At 40.0% G+C, this 17582-nt stretch overlaps 3 protein-coding genes and 1 non-coding gene across 4 annotated transcripts; 2 read left to right on the plus strand and 2 right to left on the minus strand.

The window, feature by feature from the left end:
- The first annotated feature begins 158 nt into the window (after nt 1–158).
- LOC122870481 (NLR family CARD domain-containing protein 3-like) lies at nt 159–4803 on the plus strand. Its single transcript, XM_044184692.1, has 6 exons — nt 159–670; nt 1013–2735; nt 2945–3028; nt 3182–3265; nt 3948–4025; nt 4118–4803. Exons 1-6 carry the CDS (start codon nt 364–366, stop codon nt 4434–4436), a joined length of 2595 nt encoding a protein of 864 aa, XP_044040627.1. The 5' UTR covers nt 159–363; the 3' UTR covers nt 4437–4803.
- A 116-nt stretch (nt 4804–4919) lies between these two features.
- Nucleotides 4920–4993, minus strand: trnai-aau. The gene has a single exon. It is a non-coding gene; the product is annotated as a tRNA-Ile (tRNA).
- Nucleotides 4994–5402: 409 nt separating this feature from the next.
- larp7 (La ribonucleoprotein 7, transcriptional regulator) lies at nt 5403–12200 on the plus strand. Its single transcript, XM_044184693.1, has 13 exons — nt 5403–5560; nt 6080–6294; nt 6407–6507; nt 6668–6751; nt 6959–7123; nt 7215–7317; nt 7491–7799; nt 7996–8149; nt 8277–8419; nt 9011–9123; nt 10762–10921; nt 11200–11291; nt 11756–12200. The coding sequence occupies exons 2-13, from the start codon at nt 6093–6095 to the stop codon at nt 11831–11833; spliced, it is 1704 nt and encodes a 567-aa protein (XP_044040628.1). The 5' UTR covers nt 5403–5560; nt 6080–6092; the 3' UTR covers nt 11834–12200.
- Nucleotides 12201–12630: 430 nt separating this feature from the next.
- Nucleotides 12631–14932, minus strand: saxo2 (stabilizer of axonemal microtubules 2). The gene is made up of 4 exons (XM_044184694.1): nt 14638–14932; nt 14129–14293; nt 13760–13926; nt 12631–13671 (listed from the first exon to the last, which is right to left on the minus strand). Exons 1-4 carry the CDS (start codon nt 14703–14705, stop codon nt 12731–12733), a joined length of 1341 nt encoding a protein of 446 aa, XP_044040629.1. The 5' UTR covers nt 14706–14932; the 3' UTR covers nt 12631–12730.
- Nucleotides 14933–17582: the final 2650 nt, after the last annotated feature.

Below are 17582 nucleotides of genomic sequence, written 5' to 3' on the forward strand. Positions count from 1 at the left end.
ATCTCTTTGCTGTGATTTTTTCTCTTAAAAAAATATGACTGCATTATCTAGTCAAAGTGCTCAAATTTGTTAGATTATTAAAGTGAATGTCAAACCAGAACTGGAAGAACAAGGTTGTCGCTTTAACGTGACTCAACAGGTTTTGTCAAAGGGAAAAATCACTTCCTCTTTCTGTATTTAAAACATACTGTTCAGATTCTACTTCTCAAATCTTGAAGAGGAGCATGCATTCACTGGATCCCTCTAAACTATGAGAGGAGATTGCTTTACAACATGAATCTAGACGCTATGATTCAAACTGGCACCATCAGCAGATCATGACTGTACTTTTCTAATTTGTGTGAGGATTATTTCAGATTAGTTATGGTGGAAAAGAATGGTTGTAATTCTTGTTTGACAGCAATCAGGGTTCTGCGAGTTTCCCTTGTGGATGAACTAGAAGGACGGATTGACTCTCTGCTGGAAATCTTAGTAAGTCGGGAGGTGTTCACTCGTGATGACCGTGAGGAGGTGTTGTGTCAGCTGGGGCCCCGGGCAAGAGTTAGGAAGGTGTTGGATATCCTGGAGTGTAAAGGCGAGGAAGCAGCTAAGATTTTTCTCTCAATTAGCAGTCAGCGAGAAGCACAGAGACACTCCAAAGAAGGCAACACAGATCAGCCTCAGTCTGCAGGTATGCAATTCAAAACAAAGAGATGTCATTGGTGCATTTAAGATATTTGGAATGTCGTAAAAAAGGTTTCAGTCGTAGTCATCTGGACACAGTGTCCAGATGACTACGACTGAAGCCTTTTTTACGATAGAACACTCCTGGACGAATGAGGGACTACACCGTCATATTTGGAATGACAATAATGCAAAGAGTTAAACTCTTGGAATAACATTGCATTGTTCATATAAACAGTACATAGTGTTTCATGAAGCACTATCAAATGATCACGTTCTTAGGTTCTTCAGTTCATGTAAAGGAAGAAGTGTAAGAGACGAATCATATTAAATTTATCTTCTTTTGCAGAGTATAACAATGTCAAACAAAAGCACAGAGGCGTCCTCAGGCGTCGGAGTGAGAGCATGCTCTTCTACAACACTCGACACGGAGAGAAAATCCTTTTTTCCGAACATTATGTCAATCTCTTATTGGTTGATGGACACCAGGGCTTGGATATAAAAAGACATGAGGTGCTGACATTTGGACAAAAGCGACTATCTTTGCAGCAGAAGTCAGCGGTGCATAGGAAAATCAGACCGGCTGAACTCTTTTCAAGCGCAAATGGAAACCGTCCAGTCAAGAAAGTTCTGGTGACAGGGGTGGCCGGCATCGGAAAAACCATCCTGGTGCAGAAGATGCTGTTCGATTTTGGGGCAAACAAGGACCATCTTGCGTTTGACTTCATCATCCACATGACCTTCAGAGACCTGAATCTGATCGACAAACCTACAAACTTCAGGGAGTTGGTCTTGCGTAAAAACAGGCACCTGGCTAAGGAACTGGATAACATTTTAGCAAATGACAACAAACTGTTGATCATCTTGGACGGCTTTGATGAGTTCAGACTCTATAGGAGCTGTGATGTAGACGTATTTGTGACTGAGCCAGATGAAGATGCAGAGGTGGTGGAGGTCGTTGGGAGTCTGATGCAAGGAGAACTGCTGCCCAATGCTTCTGTCATGCTCACAAGTCGACCTGCAGCTATCAACCACATACCTGTGGGCTGCATCGACCGCTTTGTGCTCATTTCTGGCTTCTCCCTGGTTGAAGTTCAAGACTTCTTCTTACGTTACTTCCAAGACAGCACCCTTGCTGACCGCATGTTTGCTGTGGTATCAGCGAATGATCTAATGCTGACACTGTGCTACATACCTGCATTTTGCTACATTGTGTGCTGCATCCTCAAAGAAAGCAAAGACCTCTGTGGAGAGAGCCCCAAGACCATGACGGACATTTATGTGCAGTATCTGGTGGCCTTGCTTCGCTCTCACACTCAAGCAAGAGCCGAAACATTTCTTCAAGAGCATAGAGCGGGGGCCGTCCAGCAGCTGTCTGATATTGTGCTGAAACTGGGTCGACTCGCATTCCAAAAGCTGATGGAGCATCAAACACTATTCTACAGCAGCGACCAAGATGTAGCAGCGTTAGAGGGATGCAGCCTTGTTAGTACCTTCCTTGACAAGACAGTGGCACAAGAGCCCGGCTGCACTGAAGAGGTTTACTCCTTTGCGCACCTTACTGTTCAAGAGTTCTTTGCTGCAGTTTATTGTGCAGTGACTGATCACCCTTTACCTGATGCACTTCAGCACACTACAAGTCCTGGGGAGGGGTCCAACTATGGACACTTGGACCTTTTCAACCGCTTTCTGTCTGGAATCCTCTCTGAACGCAATGCTAATCTTCTGTCGAGGCAGGTGGGGCTGTCTTGCCATAAAGAAAAAGTGGACACCTATCGTCAGAAGATCATCAGAGAACTTACAATGCTTTGTGAGAATGGGGCCCATATCCTAAACCATTTACACTGCCTGTTTGAGCAACAGGACCCCTCTTTGGCCCTTGCTATACAACCAAAGACACTAAGAGTTAATGTTAGTGATGAAACACTCTCCCAAACAGATTACAATGCCATCACTTACTTCCTAAACCTTACAAAGGGCAAAATATCAGAGCTGGATCTGACAGGGACGGGAGTAAGCTGCAAGGCACTTAGAGATATTCAGCCCCTGCTGCTCAGATGTGAGAAGCTTTGGTGAGTTCCAGGTAAAATTTGGTTTGCATCGTCACCCATCTATCAGAGGTTTCTTTTGTTTATTTTTCAACCTTTGCAGTTCTATGTGGGTAACACATATCGCTCTGCACACATCAAACCCAGTTCTGATGACTGTAAAGTGTCAACACCATCAGGTTGAGGAATATATAATGTGGCTTATGCACTAACTCCATTATTTCATTTTTAAGGCTTGGAGAGAACAACCTTGATATGGATACATTTCAGGTCATTGCTGATGTGCTGCAAGCATCAGAAAATATAACCCAACTAGGGTAAGATGTCAATTGATTTTACAGGGTTTTTGTTAATAATAAGCAAAAAAGATTACAGATATAAGCCGATATCAAGAGTACAGTCATTTATTGAGAGAATAAAATCTCACAAAGAATCACACAGACTTTCACACTTTCTATTACCAATTTTAGACTTGGATGGTCAAACATAGGTGATGATGAACTACTGACCCTTTCTGCTGCCACACGGGTGAAAAGAAAGCTTGAAGAATTGTGGTAAGAAACTTGTGTGAGGGGTTTCGCAATATGCAACATAGTATACTATTTTGGGGAAATGAAAGTCTTACCAGGGGGAAGATAATGGTAATTGTCTGAATCAGCTGACAAGGACAAGATTCTGTAGATAATACTGTTCTAATATGTTGCAATGGCAACCTTAATCACCACTCCAGTAAACTTACTGTTTGGTCACCTGCGCTCCAGCTCAGTATAATTGCTATACATTTTAGCCACCCAATATATTCCTTTGAAATGTTCTGTAACTCCTATTAATGAATGCTACTGAGTAGCCTTTCAACATTTTTAGCTTATTGCTGACTAATGGTTAAATACTAAAATATTAAAAGAACTTAAATGGATGGAAGCCTTATTTTTACTCAAATCTGCACTGAGCTTAAGGTCCATTGGAGAAGTGCAGCAGCCTTACCCTAAAAAGAGACAAACTCTGTTGAAATAAGGAAAGCCCAGATAAAACAAGAAAGACCTGATTGTAGGCACAAGGTGGAATGTGGAATCTGAATAAAAAAAGATTTTATTAATTGAGCACCAAGTACAGCTTGGTGATAGATCTGGCCCTTTTCTATCAACAATTTAGTTCACATAGGGGAAAGAGATGCTGAATATATTTTCATATTTGATGATTTGCTGATTTATTCATGTTACCTTTGTGCTTGCACAGGATGGAGGGAAACCAAGTGAGCTATAGAGGTCTGCTGTCACTCAGTGACTTGACCCCATATCCTCTGAAAAAAGTTGTGTGAGTGAATTACTTTTTTCAACAAATAATTCTAATCCATATTTCAACAATTTAAGTTTTCTGAAGCTTCTGTTGATTACCTTTTCATACAGAGCCATATGGAATGACCTGACTGACACAGACCCAGAGTCCATGTGCACCCGAGAAAGCGTAACTGTCAACTTCACAGATGACGATATGTGGGAAGGGTGGGGGGAATGGGTCTTCAAAAGGTGTGAGGTCAGCAGCAACGAGAAGTTGTTGATGGTACTGCACAAAGTGTGCAACATATCAGTCCACTGCTTAGAAGCCCAGTGGGCGAAGACCTTCTACAAGCAACTATCACAGCTCGTCAAACGCAGGATTGAGTGCTGCATCGAGGACGACATGTGCAAGAAGCTGAAAAAGTTTGAGAGCATTTTGAACCTCTGACAGACAGAGATCTACACTAGCCTCAAGTTATAAGCTATAAAATACAGGTCAAATGTCTGAATGCTTTGTGTGAAACAAATTCATTGTGGAGGACAACAAGGAAAAAGTAGGGTACTGTTAAAGCATGGTTAATGCAGAACTAGTCCTCTTCATGCTTAATGCACAAAAAATTCTTTAATGGTTATTCATTGTGTCTCAGTAGGAGTAAACAAAACCCAAACCAACAACAAAATCAGAGGTAACATTTCTTCTAATAAGCTTGCCTGTGCATATCAATTGTGCATTTAAAGTATATCTCATGAAACATAAAACTACATCTGTATCTGTGACAAATAGCAGTCCACAATTAAAACCCACCTACAGACTGGTTGCTGTACATTATTCCTGTCTCCATGGGGGAACATAACGAACAGCAGAAGTAGTAAGCTAGGGAAGTTACCGCCTGGTATCAACTGTGTATTTAGACAAGTCAAAATATCTTATTGGCCCGTACGGGGATCGAACCCGCGACCTTGGCGTTATTAGCACCACGCTCTAACCAACTGAGCTAACCGGCCACGTGACTACACCACTTACAGCACATTAAATCAAATGTAATAATAGTTATAAAACTACAAACATGTTGAGTAGAGCTGGGATGTGGTGTTTTTTTCTCTTCCAAATAAAACTACAAACCATGTCAAAAGCAAGTTAAACTATTTTTTTTACGTTAAACGAGACCTTGTTTACATATTGGACACGTGACACTATTTAAAACGTTTATTTATGGAGCTATTTTATGATATTAGTGTGTTTTCTATTTATTTTTATTTCGAATGTTATGATTATTATGTTGTTATGTATTACTCTTACAAAATGTGATCAGATGTATTGTAACTTGTGCATTGTCAATAAAATGTTGAAACTTCAGATGCATACGAGGTATATTTAGCATTTTATTTTGGAGTAATATACCGGAAATTGTTTAAACTGCTTGCCCTGGTTCTGGTATGACGAATTTATTCTGCGACATCTCATTGAACGGTACAATGCCGTTCGTTTGATGTTAGCCAGCAAGCTACTGTTTTCTGTTATTTTTGTGTATGCAGCACGTCAAACTGGACTGTTTTCTTATCTCAAGTTGGGTGAGTTCTGTAAATTGTTATGTCAGTTCAATGTTAAGTGAAGAGTTGACGGATTTTGAAATGCAGTGGGCTTGACTGCAGCCTTTTTAAAATGGCACTACCCGCGAATTGACAATACTAACTTCAACAACTGTTTGCTAAAGGTAGTGATAGCTAACACATAATTGGCTAGCTAAGCATGCAATGCTAAGAGTTGCAAGCTAAGTTAAATGTGAAGCTAACGGTGTTTTACTAACTAGCGTTAATCTTATTAATTTGTTGATACTATTCAAGGGGCGTGTTCACCATGGATTTGTGGTTTCTGCATATAGAGTGAAGGTTTTTTCATAGAGCTATTAACCACTGTGAATTTGACTTTGTGTAAATTAAGGACAAATCCAGTACCACCACTTTACATAGTGTGACTCAGTCCACTAACATGGTCTTTATATGAAAATACACGTAAATGGTACATGGACACAGCTAAGAAGTGTATTTACTGTGCTATTAATAACTAAGTGTTACTGACCTGTATTGCAGTCTCGCCCACAGGATGATTGACACAGAGAGGGGAGCTGGTGATGCTGGCATCACAGAACCCAGCAGTAAGAACAAGGAGACAGAAAAAAAGAAGAGGTCCCGTGTCAAACAGCTGCTGGGTGATGTGAAGAAGCAAGTGGAGTTCTGGTTCGGAGATGTCAACCTTCACAAGGACCGCTTTCTGAGAAAACTCATCGATGACTCAGATGATGGATGTAAGGGGCTATCAATAATACACCACCACATTCATATCTGCCATTGAATCATTTAATGCAAGTCTTGACATGAAGGGTTTGGATTTTGTACTAAATGTGTTGTTTGTCTTAGATGTTGATATATCTGTGTTGGCGGACTTCAATCGAATGAAGAAGCTGACAACTGACACCAAGCTGATTGCGAGAGCGCTGAAAAATTCATCTGTAGTTGAGGTACTGTGAAGTGAATCTTGTCATTTTTATGATTTCTTTTGAACAACACATACCTCAGAACTGTGACACTCTAACAATATTTTAGTGAGAGGTCGTAAGTGGCTCCAAACTAATGTCAAATGAATGCAATAAACACAAATGTCTTCTAATTTTGTTTCAGGTTAACCTAGAGGGAAATAAAGTAAGGCGTCAGCTTCCAATTGGAGACATACCAAATAATGTTGACAGCCGCACAGTCTATGTGGTAAAAAGAGTTTTAAGTTTTTATTTTCATTTGGTTTTCACAGAAATGTCTGGACACATTTGCAGAAATAAACATTTACACTTCATTCTGATTAACTATTTTAATCAGAATGAAACTATTTTACATTTTGGCATTTTTGACAAATGCCAGAATGAAGAATACTCTTTAAACAAAATAATACATTTCTTACTCTCTTTTATTTTTAAGGAACTTTTGCCCAAGGATGTGACACACAGCTGGATAGAGAGAGTGTTCACAAAATGCGGGAATGTGGTTTATGTTAGCATCCCCAGATACAAGTCCTCTGGGGACTCCAAGGGTTTTGCCTTTGTAGAGTTTGAGAAAGAGGAAGACGCACAGAAAGCAATAGAGGTGATTCATATTTCACTTTTGTGAAACTGTTGAAATATCTGATCATTCAGTCAGTCCAGAAAACTCACGGAAAATTTGATTGTTGAAACAGATGCTGAACAATCCCCCTGAAGATGCTCCTAGGAAACCTGGGATTTTCCCCAAGACGAAAAGTAGGAAGCCCATTCCTCTGCCAGGTGACAACCCACCATCAGGTATTTTAGTTAATTAAAATTAATTTCTTTTACATCTCTGCTTCTCTCTACCACCTAGAAACATAAAATCCCTGTCTCATGAAGAAATGTGATGCTGGCATAATATCAAGAAAAAGACTGTTTGTGCGATTCTGTTGTATTGATCCCCACGTCTTGACATTCATGTACTGTAGGTGAAGAAGAGGAGAAGAAAAAGCGGAAGAAGAAGAAAAAGAAAGAAGGTGCCACAGTACAGACTCCTGCTGATGAAGCCAAAGAGCAGGCAATGGAAGCAGAGCCGTCAGAGCAAAAGAGGAAACGCTCAGCAACAGCAGATTTTGAACCAGAGGTTGCTGGCACTCAGAAGGCACCAGGAAAACTGTCGGAGAAAAAAAGGCGACGGTCACAGACAGCAGAGGGATCTGAAAGTGAAGTCCCCTCTAAAATAAGAAAAATGAGTGAAAGTGAAGCTGGAGAGAAGGCGAAAGGTGTAACAAAGACTAGTAAGTGATCACAGTATCTGCTGGTCCATAATCCACAAATAATCTTTCCTTTTACTCCTTCCACTCTATTTTTCTTTTCACAATCTAAAATGTAGTGAGTAAGTATGTAAAAGTATGATGATGCTTTTTGGTTTGTTTTTAACAACAATGAAACCATGAGTTAGATATTGTGTCAGTTGTGTTATTCCCCTTTTAGATCCGCCGATTGAAGGTGTCACAGAGAGCGGTGTTGAGGAAGGGAAAGAAAACAGAGATGATTCAACAGTGAAAGCAAAGAGGAAGAGAAAGAAGAAACACAAGGAAAAACTGAAAATCGAGGAGGAAGTCATCCCACTCCGGGTCCTTTCAAAGTAGGATCCTACATCCCTTTTGCTTAATGCGTCATCAAGAATAATTTAATCAGTGAAAACCCCTTCAGAACAAAAATTGCTTTAACACACTGATGGATGTCTTTCTTCCTCTTTTGTCCACATTAAGGAAAGAGTGGCTTGAGTTGAAGGATGAGTATCTGACCTTGCAGAAGCGCAGCATGACGTCCCTGAAGAAGTGCATTAACAAGATTGATCATAAGGAGCACAAGAGTCTTATGGAGACAGACAATGATCCTAAAGATGGAAACAGTGAGTTTTGTCTCCACTAATCCCAGTGATTTGAGTTCAGAGGGACTAACTGCAGACTGTTAAAATTGGGAAATTAATAAGGTGCATACACAGTAGACAATGTTACTTTTTTAACACAGATAATTCAGCACTTAAAATCACTGTCATAAGAAGGGGGTGGTTTGCCTCTTATTGGTATTTTGATATTCCCATGTGTTGAAAACAAGAAGATATGATATGAAACACTGGAGGCTGATATTTTCAAGTTTCTAAGTACAATGAAGGTATTTCTCCAGGGATTTTAGCAAAAATTCAGTTTCTTGTGGAAAAGACATGTTTTTTTCTTTTTTAAAACAATTTCAGAAATTTCACACAACTGGTACATTTCACCACTGAACTTGCAATTTATATGCAATAACATCATTAGGACAGTCAAAGCACCGTATTACTCCAAAAACATAAAATTAACAAGTTACTCATAATAATCAACCTCTCACTGAAGCTAGAGGGGCTTTGCAGCTGTTTGGTTAGAATAAATGTGCAAGATTGGTTCTGTTCCCTTTAATGCAATAATGTTGGTTTGTGGGTGTTTTGTTTTTTTTTCTCTTGTAGTGGAAAAGAGAAACAAAAGTGAGAAAGCGACTAACCAAGGCCCTCAGTTTACCAGTGGTGTCATCATGAAGATTACAGACAACAAGCAGCTTCCAGGGAGGAAGATCATCAAAGTACAGTATAACTCAATTGTCATTAAGTCCCGAGCATGAACGTGCCAGGAACCTATTGTTTTTGTAGAGATTATCATTATTATTATTCTACTAGTAAAACGCATTTTTGAGGGCTCGAAAACTCTTGAAAATTTGCACGTCAAACCTAGTGAAAATCACAAAATTCTGCAGTGATTGGGCTCGGGCGTGGCCGGGGGGCTCTAGAGCACCCCCAAATTCACGCCTGCTTTGGGAAAAAGTTGCTTTGATCTTCATGAGATTTTGGGGGATCATTGCTCTTATCATAAAGAGCATATTTCAGTTTTTTTAAGAGACTTTGTCCAACAGAAAGTCAGCCATTTTGGATTTCCTGTGTTGTTGTTGTTGTTTTTTTTTTTTGAGGTTTGAGGTCTTCAGGATGCTCAAAAAGTCACGAAACATTGCACTCATAGTCCAACTGGTAAATATATTCGATTTGATGTCACAATTGGGCTTGGGGGTGGCATGTTGGCTCTATAGCGCCCCCTAATGACGTTTAGCCTTCAAACAGGTTAAAAACACCCTTGGTATACTCAAACTCACGAAACTTGCCACACGGGTCAGAAGGGGTGTGTTTTGTTTTCTGGTATAGTCTGGGGCTTGGGTGTGGCAAAATGGCTCGATAGCGCCTCCCTACAAAATTGCGGTACGTTTCACCTAGATGTACGAAATTTGGGAGGAAATGAATCATCTCTAGACTTAAAAAAAATAAATAAAAGCCTTTTGGAGCCATACCCTAAGAGAAGAGAAGAGAATTAATTGCATCAACTTCAAATCAAACGTTGCCGTGGTGATGCAGCAAATTCCATGTTCCAGAATTAGTAAGAGCCACCTTGTCAGAGCTTTTCCAAATTTCACATGTTTGATATGAGTCCCGGCCTGAGTAATATTTAACTCCTTTGCGCAGTGCCTGATGGTCGTGAAGATTCAGTGCAGTGTCAAAAGCATGCTATCAAAGAATGAAGGAATTTGGCTCTCCTGTTGATTCAAAGCAAAATAGTTAAACAGATTTTTGTAATGCAAAAGTTTTGATTTGTAAATATATCCATTGTATCCTGTACCATTCACCACACAAGGAGCACTGGACAGCTTGGCCTATATCACAGATAATTGATTGCTAAAAATGGTACCTTTTTTTTTTTTTATATTTAAAGTATCCCTCGACTCAGAAATGTGTTTTTATGTTTAAGTCTCCTAAAATACCAGACCTTGACTTTACTGACTTGTATCTGTGCAAAGTTTCAGTGAGAGTTTGTACTAAGTTAGCGTAGTGAAGGTCGAGTGTGCAGTTTTTGGATGTAAACCGGATCCTGGAGCTTCCTTCCGCTATCTACTAACGTTACATAATAACAATGTGAACACACTAACCGACTAATAAAAACTAATGAAGATTCTCAACTAACGGTTTAGTCGACTATTAGGGGGCAGCCCTATTTTAACTTCTAATCACCAGCAGCATCTCCCCCCCCAACTTTACTGTGTGAGTCTGTTCCTCATTCATGGTAAAGTTAATCACAAAGAGTTACGTTTACCAAGTGAGGCATCTGTGCAAAGACAATTAAATCAAATTTAGTATTCTTCAGGTTTTATCTGTGCTTTTTTGTGGACTATTTTGTGTAGGATGCTCTGTGCAAAATATCACCAGTGGCGTACATCGACATCTTGGAAGGAGATGCCGAGGGTCACATCCGCTTTCACACCCCAGAGGAAGCTAAAGCCGTTAGTGACGCGAGAGCAGAGCTACAGAAAGAGTACAGCTGGAAGCTTGAGATTCTGTCAGGTATGAATTTTTATTTCCTTATATCAAGGTAGAATTATTTGTGCATAGCCTTTACGCACCTCTAATCCTCTCCAATTGAGTGCCAGCTCACTGTGGTTTTCATAATTGATGATGGCGGAAATAATTTATTGGGACAGTGCCCATCAGCTTGTCTCAAGTTCTGTGTTTTTCAAAACATTTCACAGTTAAAATTTCACCACTTTCAGGCTTAAGAATTGTTGATTGAATTTTGAGTCATGATATAACATAATTAATCTCAGTTCAACGCCTTTTCAAAGGTGACCATGAACAAAGGTACTGGCAGAAGATCCTAGTGGACCGCCAAGTCAAGCTGAATCGTCCGAGGGAAAAGAAGCGGGGCACAGAGAAGGTGGGATCAACCTTTATGTTTTTAAATAGAAAAATACATGAACACACATGTTACTGTGCACAACAATATATTATTGATCAGTTATTCCATTTTGAGTATGTAAACAAGAGGCTGTTTACAGTAAGTTGCGTCAGCTCTTAGCACATTAATGTGGTATTTGCGATATACTGTATAGTATTTAGCTGTGACATTGTATTGAGACATTGTAATACAAACATCATATACACTTCTATATGGTTATATTCAGAATGTGCAAAAAAATATATAACCCAACATAGACATTTGTGATTGGAATTTAGAATGCAGATTTAGTAATCAGCTTATCCTGAATCCAATCCACTAATACCTGGAATCATTTTGGCATATGAACACACACAGTCACATACTATCACAACAGTTAAAGCAGTGCCCTTTGTGTTTATTTGCTATGGCATCTAATTTCTAATTTTCTTGTCACACTTCAGCTCATATCCAAAGCCGAAAAAATCATCCTTGCCAGGGCCAGGGAGGCTACTAAGCACATCCGTTTCCAAGAAGACTGACAGCTGCTGAAACTAGGCTTTGACAACCATACATGTTTAACTGTGTAGACTTTACACGATGTGATTTGAAGGGGACAGTTAGTGGTAATACTTAGCTGGAAGAGAACTGGAGGCTTGAACAAGCGTAAACTAGTTAAAATTTCCCCTTATTTTTTTGTTTACACTGGAGCTCCCAAGATGACGTGGGATTTTGGCTTTCTTTTTTTTAAATAGGCTTTTTTTCTAAAAAAAAAAAAAAAAGATTCTGTATATGATGTAAATATGATTGATTTGAATGTTCTCCCAGTCAAGACGTGGACAAGTCATGGCATTACAAAAAGATATTTGCCTTTTTGTTTTTTAATAAAATGTCATTATTTGATTATTACAGTATTTGTAGTTTGGTATTCATAACACACTTGTGCTTCTTTGTGTGAAAGAAAAAAAATGCTTTTCCTAACAGGAATAATTTGCATCAACCTTCATGAACTCACTCCCAACTATTACTATAAGTTATTGTAGTTTAGATGGCGCTTTCACCCGAGTTAAAATGTGAAACATTGGGTCTGAATGATGGTTTTGCAGCCGCTGCAGAGTCACCGGCTAGCAGATGTTTCAGTTGCAAACATTTTTATTTGCACACCTTTCATTCATTGGATGTATGTTGTGATAGACCACAGTAAACTGTCTAACTTGTTTCCCCAAACTGAATGTGAATTGCCTTCAATTTAGTAGATTACATAACACTCAAAACGAGTTGTGCTGGGGCGTATAAGTGAGATGCTTAGTAGTATAAAAATAGCTGCCATTACATAATCTCAGTTCCATTTATGGCTTTTATTGGCATGAAGGTAGAAACTGCCAGAGGTAATGTGTGGCGGCACCACATCTTGTCATCAGCCTGGTCTCTAAGAAACCTTAGTTTCTGCTAGAAACCATGCAGCTGATTATTTGGTGGGCCTCAGATGGCTCCTCACAAATGTCACCATCGGGCCAAATCACTCCTCTGTCCAAAGAGGTGGTCCAGTACCTCCTGGATTCTTTATTCCCAGGGGAGATGCATTCAAAGCTGAAAAATGCTCCATTCTCAGCAGGACACTGAGGTTTCTGGGTGGCATTGCAGCTGGAATTACAGACTGCAGTCTCACTCAATTTGGGTTGAAGGCTAAAAGGCTTTGGGTTTGTTTTGCAGCTCTCGGCAGGCTTGGGTGTGCTCACTGGAAAGGTGGTTCTCTTGGGCCAGTCCTGCTGTTCATTACGGACAGTGGTGATGCTTTGCGGTGTGTCCCAAGCTTTATAATCATCCTTCATGGTAGTCGTTGCCTGAAAGAGCTCCTTGCTTTTCTCACTGGTTTGCATAGATGGCTGGATGGGTTTGGTGCGCTGGCACTTGGGTGCCGTGTAGTCCGCATGTGTTGTGGAGAGGAAGTTGTTGTGATCTGCTGGTGGACTGGACTCTTTGGCTTTGCCTTGGCCATGGAACTTGGTTTCAAGGGACCAGGTCTTGAATTGCCGAAAGAATTCACTGGTTTCGTCAAAAAGTTCTTGGTTTATGTCCCAAGCCACCTTTGGCTTTGAGGGCGCTGCGTGCTCTAATGTCAGACCTGTGTTGGTTTTGTACACAGGCTTCTCGCTGCGAGTCCTGGGCTGCAGTGGATGGATGACATAATCAGACCTGTAGCTGGTGACGCTTTCAAAAGGTCGTGGTTCTCGCACCTGTGGGTCCGGCTTAGAGTTAGCTGCAGCTTGAACAGAATTTCCTTCTTTGGAAGCACTGACAACTAGTCCTTGGTTGATTTTCAAGCTGTCATTCAACTTATATGGCTGCCGCTTGTTTACTTTCCATGCGCGGAAGTCGTCTGAAAACGAGACAATTGAATCGGGATGTTTGTATTTGATGTTTTATATTTCTTGCAAGGTATGACTACTGATACTCAAATTGCTTACTTTGGTACACTGATATGTAGTCCTCCACCTTGGACGGCATCTGGTTTGCTTCAGAGCGTACAGGATTGTGTGGAGCGCTGCTGCATCTCTGTTGGCCTTTGGGTGGCGTAGGTGGCTTTGGGGCCTTTGGTGGACCTTTTATCCATTTGTGGGTCACATAGTATGATCTGAAACACACATAGACATTTTTATACACAAATAGAGTTTAGGTGGGTTGAGAGATCATGGAGACTATTGGAGCTCACAGGTGGGGGAGACTGGTATCATTCTGCCTCACCCATCAGGAACATCAGTCCTCAAAGAGGAGAGCAACTTTTCAGTTTCACTAAGATGTGTCCAGTGAGATGTAACAAACACTTCAGATCTTACCTAAAAGTGGTCATATCGGAATTCATCCCCTTCAGTGGATGGTACGGGTTTTTCTGTATCGTGGTCGAGACGACAGCCGTGTGGCAGCGTGGGGGAAGGAACCTCTCTTGGTACTCTGTGATCATGGAGGCCCGGGTCTGGGCTCTCTGAGAGCTGGAGAACTTCCTGGACATCAAGGCAAAGCATTTGTATAAGACTTTCAACAACAAGGCAACTGTGCTTCAACCTTCATAAGACCTACAAAAGCATTAAGACAAAGTATTAAAGAAACACAAGAGAGGCTCAAATACATTATGAGTAAGCATAAACACATGTTTGCAGACATATTACATCAAACATATCCTGCAACTACAGGTCACATAATTCCATTGGAGAAAAAATAAAAGTAGTAATATTTGAAAATACACAAGCAGGTCACCAGCTAGTATTTTGTTTTCTTCCAAAAAAAAAAAAAAGCCCAACCAAAATCGCTGTCTCGTAAAGAAAACATTATAAATAGATGACCCCACCTCGTAGATGTGGCTCGTTGGCTGCCGTTTTGCTGTGTACATTGCTGCCTCATCGGTTTGGGGTGCATCGCTCGTCCGGCGGTGCGCCCTGTGCGCTCGTTGGCGTCCTGCGGCTCGGAGTTGTTGCAGCCTGCTCTCTGACTCTTCGCTGCAGGCCTACAGCGTATGAATTATTGACCGGAGGAGCATGGGGTGTGTGTTGAACGAGGGTAGCACGCAGCGGCCGAGAGCTTCTAAAAATAAACACCAGTGGATCGCTCTGTGATGCGGGGCCGGTTGCCAAGGCGAGGACGCTGCTCGTGCTGATGCGCGTAAAGAGGATTCCAACCCCCCCTCCCTGTAGTAATGTTACAGAAAGTGGAGTAGCCACTTCTGAAAAACATACCAAGTAGCTTAGTCTATCAGTCCTGTGGTAGCCCATGTGTCCCCTTTTAAAATAGAATGGCATTAGACTTCTCAGCGAGAGTGTGTTGTTTTTTCTGTTTTATTTATTTATTTATTTTTTTAAATCATGCTGAATATGCAAGATGCAGTGGGGTCGTGCATTTTGCAACGTGACTTGGTCGCAGGACTCCATCTGTCACTTTGTAGTCATGTCAAAACAAAACAAAAAAAAAAAAAAAAAAAAAAAAAACAAGGGGAAAAAACACAGAGAGAGGATATGAGCACATGCGCACAAACACACACCTTGAAAATTGTGACCTTGTGAAGAAACCGATTCCGCCAACGGATGTAGTCATGGGGATTTTGCCGCACACAAATGTTTAATTATGGATTATTGAATCGACAGGATCAAGGGCATTGCTATGTTTGCCCACTAGATGGCGTCCAAAGCTTTGAAAAAGACAAAAGACATGTAGAGAGAACATTAGGTCCACATTACCTTCTTTCAAAGAAATAGTTTAATTTGTAATAGAGAGTTGACAGTTTTTTTTTTTTGTTGCAATCTGGCGTCAGATTAGAATATAACTTGAGTTACGCTAGGCTGTAAATTAGTTTTTTATTTACAACATGGCCTATACAACCATAAAACCAGAACAGAAATAAAACAGATGAAACATGATTTAGCACATATAAATACATATAATACATATAAATACAAGGAAAACGAATGACAATTAGAGACACAAAATGAACAGAATAATTTAGCACCAATCAGCAAACAATAGTCATATAAAAAGAAGGACATGAATTACATTTCTCTAAAGATAACAAACTCTTGATAATCTGTACTTTGGCATTCCATATTTGAACAACATGATATCTGAATACTGGCCATGTCTGGTTTTACAAAAAGGAAGATGGTCAGCCTGTCTAGTTATTGATATTTTGAGACTGACATTTCAGTATTTTGTACTGATATTCAGTACTTTTCATTTAATCTAATCCTTAGTCATAAGGTTAGATATTTAGTGTTTCTTATAGAATTGTATTGTTGGCGGGGTGGAAAAGTCTCTGAAGCAGCATTTAGACCATGAAATACTAGGAGCCTCCATAGATTTAAATGAACTAACTAATTATTTAATTAATAACAAAAGCTGAATAAATGGAGTTTATGAACTGTGAAAATAGCAACTGTAGACTCATGTTCAAAGTACCTGTAAGTCAAATGCACATTAGTAACTACACTGGGTCACGTTTATACAGTTTACATAGTCAAAGTGAAATACAAGTACTGGACAAACTGCCCATCTGTAGTTTTTAACAAAGGCTTTGCACCCGCACAGGAGTTTTCAGTTTTTCTCGCTTATTAGACCTCTGCTCAGGTTGAAGTTGGGGAATTGCATGAGGTCAGAGGACTCAATCTACCAATAAGAATTATAAAAGGGAAAGTTGTCCCGCCCTAACAGGTGAGTGAGGGAGATGTCAATCAAGTAACCTGAAGAGGCCTGATCAGGTAAAATAATTAGAATCACCTGTATGCATTTACCATCCATCCAACTCTTGGATTTTGCCCTCATTATATGAAACATTATGGGTATACATTTTGCACTCCAAACCTGCAGATTATGCAACAAAACAATGACTTCAGTGCCTTGCTGTCACTATTAACTAATGAATTTAAAGTGCTTTAGCATTGCTTATTTTAATTCGCTTGCGACTGTGCAAAAAATGTAAAACAATGCAAGCAATAAGTTCCACCAGAGTGGATGTGTGTACTTTTGTGGACATATACACTTCACTAATGGATGTGGCATTTGACAACATCTCGTCACCTGAAAAATTATTTTCCAGTAGTAGTAGTAGCTTAACTTTGTTCCAAATTGCATGCCAGAAAGATTATAATGTCTGATTTTATAATTAGCATTAGCATAATGGACTCAACCCATCTGAGAGGGCAGACATGAACTTGAAGTTGATGAATGTTAAGAGCTAATGTATTAATCAAATTACTGTAGAAAATACTTGGTTATTTTGGGAGCATAAACGAGGCAAAAACTGCACTGATAAATGATATTTCAGATCCACACTGATGACCCTTATCCTTCATTCTCTTGAGTGATTTGGAGTGAAGATATATTTTCACAGAGAAGCATTAAAATGCAAAAAGGCTGGAAAGAGGAACCTCGGAATAAGAAGTCAGTAGCCTGGGGAGGTTTATGGATATTTTAACTCCTTCCCCATTAAGAATTTCTGACTGTATATGTAAAATTACTTCTCTATTCGGTGCCATCAGAATCACTCAAAATACATTTTGGCATCGTGGAATGGGTGAACAGAGTAGAGGGATAGATGCTGATATTGTTGTTTGGTAAATATAACTTAAAAGTAGCTCAGATTGAGAGTCTGAACTCAAATCCCAGCCTTCAGCCAACACTTGTTGTATTGATGCTTATGTAAGCCAGAAGGGTTGTGCCAAAGCCTAGTAAATACATTAGATTGTCATTGTGCCATTCAGGCACACTGTTCAGTTATGAATGTGGATTAGAGTTGATGCAGAGTTC

This window comes from Siniperca chuatsi, linkage group LG22, assembly GCF_020085105.1.
Source record: "Siniperca chuatsi isolate FFG_IHB_CAS linkage group LG22, ASM2008510v1, whole genome shotgun sequence".
Lineage (NCBI taxonomy): Eukaryota > Metazoa > Chordata > Actinopteri > Centrarchiformes > Sinipercidae > Siniperca > Siniperca chuatsi.

Bases quoted from the DNA above. Each gene is read 5' to 3' on its own strand.
- saxo2 (XM_044184694.1), bottom strand. From the start codon at position 14,705: ATGCACCCCAAACCGATGAGGCAGCAATGTACACAGCAAAACGGCAGC. The intron at 13,927-14,128 runs GTAAGATCTGAA...TGTGTGTTTCAG, and splicing joins TCCGATATGACCACTTTTAG to ATCATACTATGTGACCCACA. The intron at 13,672-13,759 runs GTAAGCAATTTG...TCTCGTTTTCAG, and splicing joins CTACATATCAGTGTACCAAA to ACGACTTCCGCGCATGGAAA.
- LOC122870481 (XM_044184692.1), top strand. From the start codon at position 364: ATGGTGGAAAAGAATGGTTGTAATTCTTGTTTGACAGCAATCAGGGTT. The intron at 671-1,012 runs GTATGCAATTCA...CTTCTTTTGCAG, and splicing joins AGATCAGCCTCAGTCTGCAG to AGTATAACAATGTCAAACAA. The intron at 3,266-3,947 runs GTAAGAAACTTG...GTGCTTGCACAG, and splicing joins AGAAAGCTTGAAGAATTGTG to GATGGAGGGAAACCAAGTGA.
- larp7 (XM_044184693.1), top strand. From the start codon at position 6,093: ATGATTGACACAGAGAGGGGAGCTGGTGATGCTGGCATCACAGAACCC. The intron at 7,124-7,214 runs GTGATTCATATT...TTGTTGAAACAG, and splicing joins ACGCACAGAAAGCAATAGAG to ATGCTGAACAATCCCCCTGA. The intron at 7,800-7,995 runs GTAAGTGATCAC...TTCCCCTTTTAG, and splicing joins GAAAGGTGTAACAAAGACTA to ATCCGCCGATTGAAGGTGTC.